This window comes from Rosa chinensis, chromosome 5, assembly GCF_002994745.2.
Source record: "Rosa chinensis cultivar Old Blush chromosome 5, RchiOBHm-V2, whole genome shotgun sequence".
Lineage (NCBI taxonomy): Eukaryota > Viridiplantae > Streptophyta > Magnoliopsida > Rosales > Rosaceae > Rosa > Rosa chinensis.
The window spans coordinates 80879913-80892843 of record NC_037092.1 but is presented as its reverse complement, the minus strand read 5'-3'; the positions used below and the strand labels follow the sequence as shown (position 1 = coordinate 80892843).

Here is a 12931-nt window from a genome sequence, read left to right as displayed (position 1 = left end):
TAGAAAGGACGAGCTGTCTACCAAACCCTAGCAAAGCACGCTAGGTCATCAATTGCGGAATTTTCAATTTGTTGGGTGGAAAAACTAACATATAAATAAACTAGAAGTCACAATTTTGGATAAGTAATTTGAGAGAGAGAGAAATATGGTAGCACAGAGATAGAAGAGAGAAGGAAGGTGTTGCTGTTGTTGGAGATAGCAAGAGAGAGATAGAATCTACTTCACTAAAAGACAAACAAATCAAAGGAATTAGAAACAAGAAGTTTGAAAAATAATTGTTCATAAACTCAACCTAGAAACAATGAGTTTACAGTGCGAGAAGGAGATAGAGTATGAAGAGAAAGGGTAAACAAGGGAAAGAATGGCAAGACAAATTAAAGGGCTGTATATTAAGAAGAAAGATATGTGTAAATATCTTGTCCTAAAATATAATTAGGATTCTAAAGTATAGCCCTAATTAGTCCATACCAAGCATTTAATTATTCATCTTGTCCTTACCAAAAATAAGTGAAACCAAGAATTAGAAATGGTGAACCACAATAGGTCCACATGTGGTCGAGTTGGTAAGAGTCTGTAGGTGTGAAATTCTCACACATGGGTTCAAATCCCGCTGACGCTTATTGGAATTTAAATCTCAATTTATTCTTAGTGGCCATAGGGGAGGAAGCGTTTTGACATGGCCCCTATGACACGAATTAGTCTTTGGGTCTAAAAAGTTTTTGAAGATACTGTGTGATCTCGATCGATAAGAAAAAAATGAGAAATAGAAGTGGTGTTATATCAACCTTGTTAGCAATGACCATTTTTTTCATTACTGTAAATAACATCCTTACGCATTGATTACTTTTCACATGATTATTTTTCAATGTATTTAATGGATTTTCAACGGTCAATATCTCTTTATTATTTATCAATTCACATTATTACTTTTCAACGTAGTTAATGAATTTTCAACAATTAAGGAATCTTCCTTATGTCTTGTACAAGGATGAAAATGTGTTTCAAAAAGGATTGAGGCTTGACCCAAATTTTGTGCCAAAAGCCCAAAACCCTTACACAGAGATTACTATTTGTTTTTTTTTTTCTTTTTCAAATTTTACTTTTGTAAATCAATTAATATTTTCATGCCTCTGAGCACCAAGAAAAGACCCGTGAGTATGATGCGAACTTTTAAAATAACTAAAGTTTGGATATTTTATGCTATTTGCCTATTTCTAATGAATGAGCTCAAAAGTTTCAACACCTAATTCGTGTCATTTATCAAATGACACAGTTACTTTTCAAGATATTGTGTGGATTTTCGATAGCTTAGTCGACATGTTTCAATGTCTTACATAAACTTCAGAAACTTCATTTTCAACAAAATTGTATTTTGACTCCCACTTTGAATCTTGCCTGATTTGAGCAACAACCTTTTACTATAGCAAATGGTTTTTAGGGAGATTTCACGTTTATAACTGTCTTATCATTATTATGCAGGGATGAAAAATAAGATCTTAAAATATCAAGAGAACTATTGAAAGATTGAAAAATGTGTGGATTATTTCTTTAGTTTCTAATAAGGATTGCGTCATTGCAAGCAAGAATCTCAACGCAAAAGAGGTCTCAATTATTGGTTCAAATGATTACTGATTACACGCATAGAATTGTATCTAAAATACTATAAATAAGCTAATCTTTAAGTTCATTATTACGTAATTAATCCATTTTTATTTATTTTACAGAAAATAAGCGGAATTACGGAAATTATGAGAAAATGATGAGAAAATGGAGCAAATATGAATTTTCGACAAAAGGACGAAATTATCGTAGCGGTCAAATGTGGTCAACGCCATCAAAGACAAGAAAAAGGAAACAAATAGTGGCTAATTAATTAATCAATCTAGGATTGATTAGTTAATTAAATTGTTAGCAATACACCACAGTACGTGTGCCCCTCTTCTCTTTTCAATTAACCATGTGGTTAATTGAATTATTGCCATGATCAAAAGTGCAACACGTGTTCCATCATCCATTCTCTTTTTGCTCTCATCACCACCAGCGACGTACCATTATCTTTCCTCTTGACCACAAAACACCGAACCACCTCTCACTATATATATAATATACGTTCATAGTATATATCAACCCAGGTCGGCAGATCCCTTGAATAGTGCCGCACAGCAGCTTGGTGAGGGTTGCTGCTCTTCCTCTCCTCCTTCCCTATTTTCCAGATTTTTATTAGTTTTATTTTAGAGAATTGAAGAATTACTCACCAAAATCTTCAAGAATTCATCAAAGGCCTCTACCTATACAAAATTTAAAATTTGGGTAATTGTGAGAGTTGTAATTCAAGACTAGTCATGCTAGCTTTTTTAGCTATTTGTGATTATTCTTGTTTTCTCCTACACTTCTTTACTCTTTTCCCTTTGACTTTTGTATCTTTGATGTTCATAATTATGGGTTGTGAGTAATTTTCTTGTTGGGGTTAGAGTTGTGTCTCTAACCCAAATTTTGTGTAAAAGATGTTTAATTTAATGTAATGATGCAATTTTCATATGATGGATGCTTATATCAATTATTGTTGGGTTGAAATGCATGTTTAGGAGCTCAGTCAACTCTAGGGTGTGTATTTTGAGCATGTCTAGGACGGAGTTAGAGGCCTGACTCCCTCTAATTCCTAAGCTAGAAACCTTCAATTTCGTATTCAAGGGGTTATAAGCATGATGATTTACACCCGTTGCGTGATTGCACGGGTGAGTCGTTTAGTAGTCTAATTCCTCAATCTCTAGGCCTCTTGATGTGAATTAAAGACCGTTGAACCTGCTCTAATTCATGTTAAATGAGTTCCTACGACCCTTGAACCGGAGTAGGAGTACCATGAAATGGAATTTCGGTCCTTGAGCCTTGAACCGCATTGGATACGACTACCGCCAAAGTAGGAGATTTGCATCTACATTGTATCAGCTTCCGACACATAGAATTTGGGTGAAAAAACCTCCCTAACACCCGGCATTCCAATTTATTTGGTTTACACTTTTATTAATTTATTTGCATTTTTATTAATTGCTTTACATTTCATTACATTTTGTTAATATAAAATTATCTCTCAAAATATTGAACTTCGACTCATTGTAGACCATCACTAGGCTCTTAGTTTTGATTTCACCAAAGCCGAACATTGCTAAGGCTTGGTGCCTTAGATTATCATTTATTTATTTATTTTATTTTTCTTTATTTGCTTAGTGACTTTAGTTCCGACTACCCAAGGATTGTGGGTTAGCCACTAATCCCCGTGATACAATAATTTTAGACTTAATACTTCCCTATCTTGACACGATTTCATACGTTTGCGAAAGTTTACGAACCAAGTTACTTTTCAATATAGTTGATGAATTTTCAACGGTTAGACATCTTCCATATGTCATATATGAGCCTTAAGAACCTCATTTTTGAATGAAATTGTATTTTCCATCAGGATTGAAGTGTGGCCAAATTTGTGCCAAAACTCCTTGTTGTCTCATTTATTGATTGGCATGGTTACTTTATCCGGATTCTCTCCTTGGCTCTTTTGACTTTTGAGCCTTGGTTATCCTTGTCTTTTAATATGAGGCATTGATTTAAATTCTAAACGTTAAAAATACAACACATCAGCATCTGAGTATTAAAAATGCTATTATTTTTATGCAGGGATGAAAAGCAAGACTTTAAAATATCATGGGAACCACTATATGATGAAAAAATGTGGATAATATCTTCAGTTTCTAAGGATTGTGTGCGAGAGTATCAATGCAAAAGATGTCTTATTTATCAATTCACACGATTACTTTTCTGTGCAGCAAATGGGCGGATTTTCAACAGTCAAGATATGAGCATTGGGAACCTTATTTTAAAATAAAATTGTGTTTTCAACCAGGATTGCGTCAAATTTGTGCCAAAACCCCTTACAATCAACTAAAATTTTCATGCATGAGCACCAAGAAAAGTCTCTATAACATCATGCATATGACCTTTTAAGTTAACATATTGCAAATGTCTTATGTCAACTTCAACAACCTTATTTTTCAACAAAATTTATTTTGACTCCCACTTTGTGTTTTTGTTTGATTTGAGTTAAAACTCCTTACGTTTAGTATTTTAGTAAATACTAGAAATTACCAACACACCATATGAATGGTGTGAGTTATGAGATCAAAATCTTCCATTATCTCACTCCCAATTTAATTAAGGTCTAAATTACATACTTGAATTCTGTGGGTAATTTAATTGGGAGGAATGGGTAAAATGGTAAAACAGGCATGCAGGGTAGAATAGTAATAAACACAACATCAGAGGCACAATAGTAAATCAATATGAGTGTTACTATTCATTTAGAGTTAGAGCTTTAGTATATGTAATTTTATTATTTTTACGTGAGATGAAAAATTGAAAAGTAAGGTCTTACCATATAAGATGAAAAAAATATGGATGATGTGTTCTGCTTGTAAAGAATCAAGAATGTATGCAAGAGTCTTAACGCAAAAGAATACCTTATTAATTACTTACTTTTCGAGATGTTGGATTTTCCCGCGGTTGGCTGTGGCATGGCCGAGTAGTTAACATTTCCGACTCTGTTTTACACCCTCGGCTTTCTTTTACAGTTGCAATGATGATAGATCTCTGTTTTTTATGACGTTAAATTCAAACGTTGATGGGCTGGTTGACGAATCATTTGTTAGCTTACCTAGATGTATATCTTTTATTTTTCTTTTGTTTGTCCCATTACGACAACCACTTATATATAGCCACGGCATGCACTCCAATAATGCATGGAAATAATGCATTTGGTAGGGACTTCGAACTCTTTCGAATCCTAGATTCCCAGAATATAGCAACCGATCGAATCATCATCATGTGATCAGGAGATTATTGGGTGTGTCATCTATTGAGTTAGGGGTGTTTAAATTTTAAGAACTCTAAACCATCGATTAGAGACTCATCATTCAAACGTTTCCAGTAGAATGATATACTATTTCCATATATAGATAAATTAGGGTACATCAATGGGTTTCTTACATTTTTGTTTTTGTTTTTTTCATGTGATCAGTCATCGTGTGTTGGTGAAATGATTGTTTGGTAGCCAGTAGCCAGCACCAACCAGTCAACTATTTCCAAACCAGAAAAATTAAGATAGACGTCAACTACACGTGTGTGTGATGAGAGGGCAGATTGTTCTTCCTAATTGGTTGCAAGTTTTGAACTTCAACCATTTTGAAAAATCACCGTAGTAACAGAACTAGCTGTTGCTTTCAATCCATATTTGTGGCTTGCTTGATCTGCTTACTAGTTAAGCGGCAGGATCATTGTGCCTAACTTTCTTTCAATGGAAATTTGGTGGAGCAGGTTTATAAATGCTTCCAAATCTCTGACAAGTACGTAGGATCAAACATCTTTTGAGGATAGAAAGATGGGTCGGGAAGAAGCAGAACAACATGATCAGCAGTCACCATTGCTCCTTGGCTTTCCTTCAACAATGGAAACCAGTGAATCTATCAAAAGAACTGGTAATTTTATATCAGCCCATTATTTTCAGTTTTTGGTTTCATTTTTTGGCTTCCCCGTGGAGCTAATAGTTCTCATTTTATTTGTATTACAAGTCATTGATGAATTATGGATATAGAGTTAAGATTGCTGAGCAAAGAAAATGTTTAAATCTCTGCCTCTCTGGAAAAGGTTCTTCTTCTTTTTTGGTCCGCATATAAGGTTCTTGTTTGAGGCTTATACAAGTTCATGTTTTTGGTTAACTGTGAATTTGAATGGCAGTTGAGCAAGTCCCTTTTTGTGATTGTTTTCTTCTTGATTCCCTATGCATTTCCACAATTATGTTTTCAGACCAAAAAAAGAAATGTATGCTTACTAGATTTCATTTCCACAGCAAATCTGGACTCGATTAATATGCTTTCGATCAATTTCCCTTCTGTAATGTTATCGAAGTTTGAACAATTTACGAACAACTTGATAATCCTTTCATTTCTAAAGACCTTGCCCTCAAATGTGGATTGCAATAGGAAGAGAAATATTATTCAAATTTTATTCAAATTTGGACCCATTAAAGACAATTAACCAACTTTTTTCGACTCTTGAAACATAACCATTTGAAACCCTCAAGTAGTACTCAAACTCTTCTTGATTGATCAAAATTTTAGTTGGCTTAAAGCAAGGCTACTACTACTGAAATAGAACATTAGAATCTGCAGAATCAAATCTATGATTTGGAGGCTAATGTTTTATGTGAATTCTTGTGTATATAGGGACCATATGGTCGGCAATGGCACATATAATAACAGGTGTGATAGGGGCAGGGGTGTTATCCCTGGCCTGGAGTGTGGCTCAGCTAGGGTGGATTGCCGGTCCATTGCTGATGATAGTCTTTGCTTTGGTCACCATTGTCTCCAACAACATCCTCTCCGACTGCTACAGATACCCAGATCCAAATTCCCCGACCCGAAACAGGTCCTATTTGGAAGCTGTGAAGTTGTACTTAGGTTGGCATTTCTAACCTCTAATGATACAATCTCTATAACCAACTGAACATTTCCTTGAACTCTCATAACTTTGACTCGTGTATGATGGAATATTAGGAGAAAAGCTGCAAACAGTGTCTGCCGTATTTGTACATGAGAGCTTGTATGGCTGTGGAATTGCCTATACGATTACAGCTGCTGGCAGTGTCAAGTATGAAATTCTTACCAACCCTCTCACTGCTTTTGAGATAAATGGATTGTCTACTTGAGTGTCTTGGCTCTTTTTTTTACATTTATGTTAAGGACTTTTCTTCAATCCACTAGTTTAGTCCCTTGAGTTGTCTTCTGATATGCTTTCAATAGTTCATTTGTTTCAACTTAAGTGACTCGGTAGAATTCTTGAATGCGTGACTTGGTAGATTTTCTGAATGCCTCCTCACACAAGCACCAATATGGAAGAATGTTGACATTTCTCGAGTGATTATCCACTCCATTCCAACCAGACCAAAATTTGGATTTAGTTTTACTCAACTTATCACTGTGTCAAACTAGTAGTTCAACTTGGTACAAGTTCAAAAACAAAAATTGATGCAAGTTCGGTTTTGAAAGAAATGAGTCAACAACCTGAAACAAAGGGAAATTTTGGGTCAGATGGTTGAATAACTGGCCCAAAACCAGTTTGCCTTCTGGACCAATTTTGAACAAGTTATGGATTATCTGAGTCATTTTCTTTTACACATTTTGCACATTGCACATTGCACATTGCACAAACTGATAAAGCCAGGAAATGTCCAGAGCAACTGGATACTCCAACTTGCTTGTTTCGCTTAACCAGTTGCCTTGTCAATTGTCATAACTTCTTTTAGACAATTTGTCGAACACTTTACCGTGACCTATTCGCCTCCACATTTTTTTGTATTATTTTGGTCTGTTGGCACATTATCTGATTCTATCAAATTTATACTGATTGGTGAGTATTGGGACTTCAAATACGTACTTAAATTTTCAACTTTGTCTTCTTAGATTATGTGTCCTCATAACTAGTTTCAGCCGCCAAACTGCCTGCTACTTTTGTAAAGTAGCTTTCTGCTGATAGAACAAAAACAGAGTCACAATGATTCACTGAGGAGAAATAAAGTAGGATCAATGGGAACAAAGGATGTATGCATTTGGCAACTGGGTTTTGGAGATGGTACAAAACTAGGACTATTATCAACTTGTACTTTGTCATACCAAGGTAAAAGAATATTAAAAAGGTATTCTGTTTCAGCATAGCCATATTATGTAAAGGAATAAACTTACCCACATTATTACAACTTTGCACTAGTCACAGTTGCATGTGTATCTAACTCTTTAGGAAAAATGAATAGAAAGGTGACCATGACAGCCATTCTTCTATTATTGGAAAAGATCCAAATAAAACTGTATACGTCAACCCTCTCACAGGTTTAGCATCCTAAAGGCATGCATAGCTGTAATGTTTTAATTAAGGTCTCGAAACCGATTGCAGCCATAAACTTTTATTCCATGGCCTTGTAATTTAGTTGAGTATAGGCTTCTTTTTTCTTTAATTTCACTCTTATCACTTGTTAGTTTCAAAAGGACCTGACAAAAGTTTAGTTTAAGTAGACTTTTGTTCGTGCCTTTTTCAACTACACACATAGACCAATGGAATAGAACAAGGGTGATCAAACAGCCTTATAGGGATCTCTTTAGAAGGATACAAGGCCAAGTGGTATATAAATGCATAGTAATGGCAAATGAAAACAAGTACCATACAAGGCATTTTGCTTAGCTGCATCAATGCCTGTTTGGTATTATAGTCTTCTTCATTATAGTATTTCCTTTGCATGTCTGAAGCTTCATAAGCTACTATTAGTTGAATAAACATGGCAGATCAAAACCCTCTTTAAGTAGCCTATAGTGCTTCCTGTGGTGACCATAACAATCCACTAATAAAAACTGGTAGATAATTACAAATCTTTTCTCAGTCTAAATCAGTAACTCTGGTCTTGAATTTATGGAGTTCTAGTGGGAAGCTCTTCATAATCAATCAGGAACCTTATGGAGTTTTGTGGCTCATATCGTTACTGCTGTTCTTGGATCTGGCGTTCTATCTTTGGCATGGAGTATTGCACATCTTGGATAGATTGGAGGCCCGATTTCAATGCTTTGTATAGCAATTATCACCTACATTTCTTCTTCCCTCCTTTCAGATTGTTACAGGTCTACTGACCCTGTAACAGGAACTCAAAACCAATCTTACATGGAGGCTGTCAGAGTGAATCTCAATAGTAAAAACAACCAAACGCCCACCTTTTTTTTCAGCTTGGTCTTCTTTAGGATTTGTCTTCTGATTTGGTTTAAGTGATAGTTCAGGTAGAAAACAGTCCTGGTTTTGTGGTTTCCTTCTATATTTCAGCATGTATGGAATTGGTATTGCTTATGTGCTTACTACTGCAATTAGTATGAGGTACTTGTTGCTCATGATGTTTTTCTCACTGTAATGAGAATCTGAGGCCTATTGTTTTCTTGTCTTTTAAGCTCTCTCATTTTGTAGTTTTATTTATCGATTCTGAAAATTTTTATGTTTGTGTTCTGTTAATTTAGAGCGATTCTGAAGTCAAACTGTTATCACAAGGAAGGGCATCAGGCTTCATGTACATATGGGGATACTCTGTATATGCTGATATTTGGAGCCGTACAGATTGTTGTGTCACAAATACCAGATTTCCATAACATGAAATGGCTATCGGTTATTGCAGCAATCATGTCCTTTGCTTACTCTTTTATTGGACTTGGCCTCGGCTTTGCCAAAGTAATAGGTAATTCTTCCATTAGAAAAACTCAATAAGACTTCATTAGAAAGCAGTGATGCTCTACCAGGTTGCCAAAATTATGAATAGAAATCAGGATTTTGGTTGCTCTTCTTTAAAGGTGTGATTACAATTGCAGAAAATGGGAGTATTAAAGGGAGCTTGTCAGGAATTGCAGCCTCTAGTTTTGCTGATAAATTATGGTTAATCTTCCAAGCACTTGGGGACATTGCTTTTGCCTATCCATACTCTATTATTGTTTTTGAGATTCAGGTCTACTTTCTAATCTTTTTGACATCTGTTGAACTTAGAAACATATGAAAAAAACAAGGTTAACTTAGAAGCTGATATTGAACTGTGACATCTGTTGAACCATCTAGGATACGTTAAAGTCCCCTCCAGCGGAAAATCAAACAATGAAGAGGGCCTCTGTGATTGCCATCTTTGTCACAACCATATTCTACCTCTGCTGCGGTTGCTTTGGATATGCAGCCTTTGGGGATGACACGCCGGGGAATCTCTTGACTGGATTTGGGTTTTATGAGCCTTACTGGCTCATTGATTTTGCTAATGCTTGCATAGTTCTTCATTTGGTTGGAGGATATCAGGTACTACTACTACTACCAACTTTATGATATTGAAATATCCAAGTTGAATCATCATTTGAACTTCTTATAGTTATGTTCTTCTCTTCACATGTTTAACCTTCCAGATCTTTAGTCAGCCAGTATTTGCAGTTGCTGAGAGATGGTTTAGCAAGAAGTATCCAAACAGTGCATTTGTGAACAACTTTTACGGCTTCAAAATCCCAATGTTTCCGAGATTTCAAGTGAATCCCTTCAGGCTATGTTTCCGGACTGTTTATGTCATTTCAACTACAATAATCGCAATCCTCTTTCCTTATTTCAACCAAGTTTTGGGAGTGCTAGGCGCCTTGAACTTTTGGCCTTTGACTATATATTTTCCTGTACAGATGTACTTTGTACAAAAGAAAATTGGGACATGGACCAAGAAATGGATACTATTACAGGCATTCAGTTTTGTTTGCTTTCTTGTGACAGTTGTTGGTGTCGTTGGATCAGTTGAAGGACTTATAAGTGCCAAACTTAGCTAGGGGATTCATGTAATTTCTTCATAAATAAGGATTAAAGTTTGACCCAATTTGTGCCAAAACCCCATATTTGTTAATTTTTACTTTTCTAAATCAACTAATATTTTCATGCCTGAGCACCCAGAAAAGGCCCCCATAACATCATGCCTGTGAACTTTTAAGTTAACAAAAATTTAGATATTTTATGTTATTTTTGATGAATGAGCTCAAAAGTCCGAGCGCTTAATTCATGTCATTTTTTTTAGGGGAATGGATATATTTCATTGATCAAAACATCATACGACCATACAATATCAAGTTAGGGGATCCGAAGATCGCACATTACATTCATTGCTCAACTGATTGCACAACAAGTCAGGCTAACATCCAAAAAGGTGTTGCAAAACTAAAATCCAAAAGGAAAATGCAAAGAAAACTAACAACTAAATTTATTCTAACACAACCCTAAGTCTATGCATCTGCCTTGATTAGTTTAGGGCCTAGGGACCATCTTGGTGTACCCCTCCACCCGTCAATACAATGAACAACCTTGAAATAGGACCATGTTGAGGCCCAAATCACGCCCAGCCCAAGTGAGAGAGAAGAGAGGGGAATTGGACCATCCTAGACCCAATTCACCAGGTTCTAACCACAGCCCAGAGACCTAGGGGCCCAGAGGCGCGCTGCCTCAACCCTTCGTTTCCCCGCTCATGCAGGCCAGAACTGACCCTGCTGAGAAACACCGCCGCCCATCACCTCCCCGGCGGTTTCCGCGGCCTTCCACCATCATAACAATCTGGGAAGGATCCAGCCTTGGGTCTAAATTGAGAGACAACCTCAGTCGCACCTCCAAACCCGAGTCACCGCCGCTGATCCCGCCGCCTCTGCTCCTCTAAAGCCCGGACCAGTCAACTTAATTCATGTCATATTAATAAGGTTACTTTCCAAGAAATTTAGCGGATTTTGGGTGATATAGACATATTTCAAATGTCTTATGTCAACTTCAACAACTTTATTTGGAAAAATATCCATTTACCCAAATTTGAGTTACCTTAACTCCATTTACCCCAACATCTTATAAGATTGCCCACTTACTCAACAAATTATATATATATTTTCTCTAATAGTCTAATACCTAATTAAGTTTTTTTTTTTTTATATTGATTTTTGTTTATTTTTAAGACAATTTTGTCCTCCCTCCCTTTGTAACATGAGAGAGAGAGAGAGAGAGAGAGAGAGAGAGAAGTCGTCTTCTCCAGAATCCGGCCACCGGTTGCCTAAATAAGGTCACCTGTCACTGGAATCCAAACGGAAGTTGCCGGAATCTCACCGGACCTTGTCGGAACATCGCGGACCCTCACTAGAGGTTTTATTGGGGGCAACAATAAGTTTATTGCCCCCCAATGAAATGTTTATTGTCCCCCAATAAAACCTAACTTGTGTATGATTAAGAATTATTTACTTCTTCTTTTTTGTACAGAATTCATTGTCTATTAGCCTCAACTCCAAAGTAAAATTAAAAATATCCAGAAATTTAATGTTCACTAGCAAAAGAAAACGAGAAGAACGACATGGGAGGTTGGTGCAGAAGCTCATTTCTCTTCTTGGCACTTTGGCAGCATCACCAACCTTGGTCTGCACTTGAGGCTTTCCTTGAGTTGCTTCCTTGACTTCACCTTTTTGTCCAAGTCCATATTCCTGAGTGCTACAATTGAAAAAGTGGAAAATTCATGATTACAATTGAAAGCTCAGGAAACGTTCGACCAAAAAAAGACAGAGGAAGAATTGGAGAGACGAACCGCAGTAGCTAATGGCATGAACCAAAGGTAGAAGAACGCAGGAGACAGAAAGAGCGGTGATGAGTTTCAATTGAGCCATAGCTTCACCGATTGCTCTAGAGACGTTGCAGCACCAAACGGCGCCTTTGTGGCAGCGATTCCGACATCGGAGCAAGGCAGCAGATCCCGATCTCGAGAGGAGGTAGTCGCCGTTGAGGACCTCGAAGACGGTGTATTTGACGCGGTTCTCGAGGCCGAGCCGACGTTGGCGATGCGGTTTGCTGAGAGAAAGAGAACAGAGAGAGGCTGGAAGATAGAGAGACAGTGAGGTGAGGAGCACACACATTTGTTAGTGAAGTGGAAGTGAGTTTATGTTGGATCAAATTTGGGTATTGGATGAAGACCCCAATTTATTTTGACTCCCACTTTATGTTTTGCATGATTTGAGTTAAGGGGAAATATCACCGATGGTCACTGAGTTATAACTTATTCGACACTTAACTCACTGTATTTTCAACAATATCACTTAACTCACTCAGTTTTACATCCATCTTTCACTTAACTCACTGCCATTAATTCCACCGTTAGAAGCCGTTAAAATTGAAGGTATATTTGTCAAAACACTTAAAAATCATTTTCAATTTTTTTTAATTTCTGAAATTTCTAATAAAAAATAATTTTTTTAACTTAAATATAATTTGAAAAAAAATTGTTAGAAATGCATTTTTTTTTAGTGTTTAGACAAATATACCCTCAATTTACATT

General features: G+C 36.5%; 1 protein-coding gene across 1 annotated transcript; it reads left to right on the top strand.

The window, feature by feature from the left end:
- Window positions 1-5195: 5195 nt before the first annotated feature.
- Window positions 5196-10456, top strand: LOC112164692 (probable amino acid permease 7). The gene is made up of 7 exons (XM_024300980.2): window positions 5196-5522; window positions 6270-6503; window positions 6600-6693; window positions 9093-9307; window positions 9438-9571; window positions 9679-9906; window positions 10011-10456. The coding sequence occupies exons 1-7, from the start codon at window positions 5426-5428 to the stop codon at window positions 10410-10412; spliced, it is 1404 nt and encodes a 467-aa protein (XP_024156748.1). The 5' UTR covers window positions 5196-5425; the 3' UTR covers window positions 10413-10456.
- Window positions 10457-12931: the final 2475 nt, after the last annotated feature.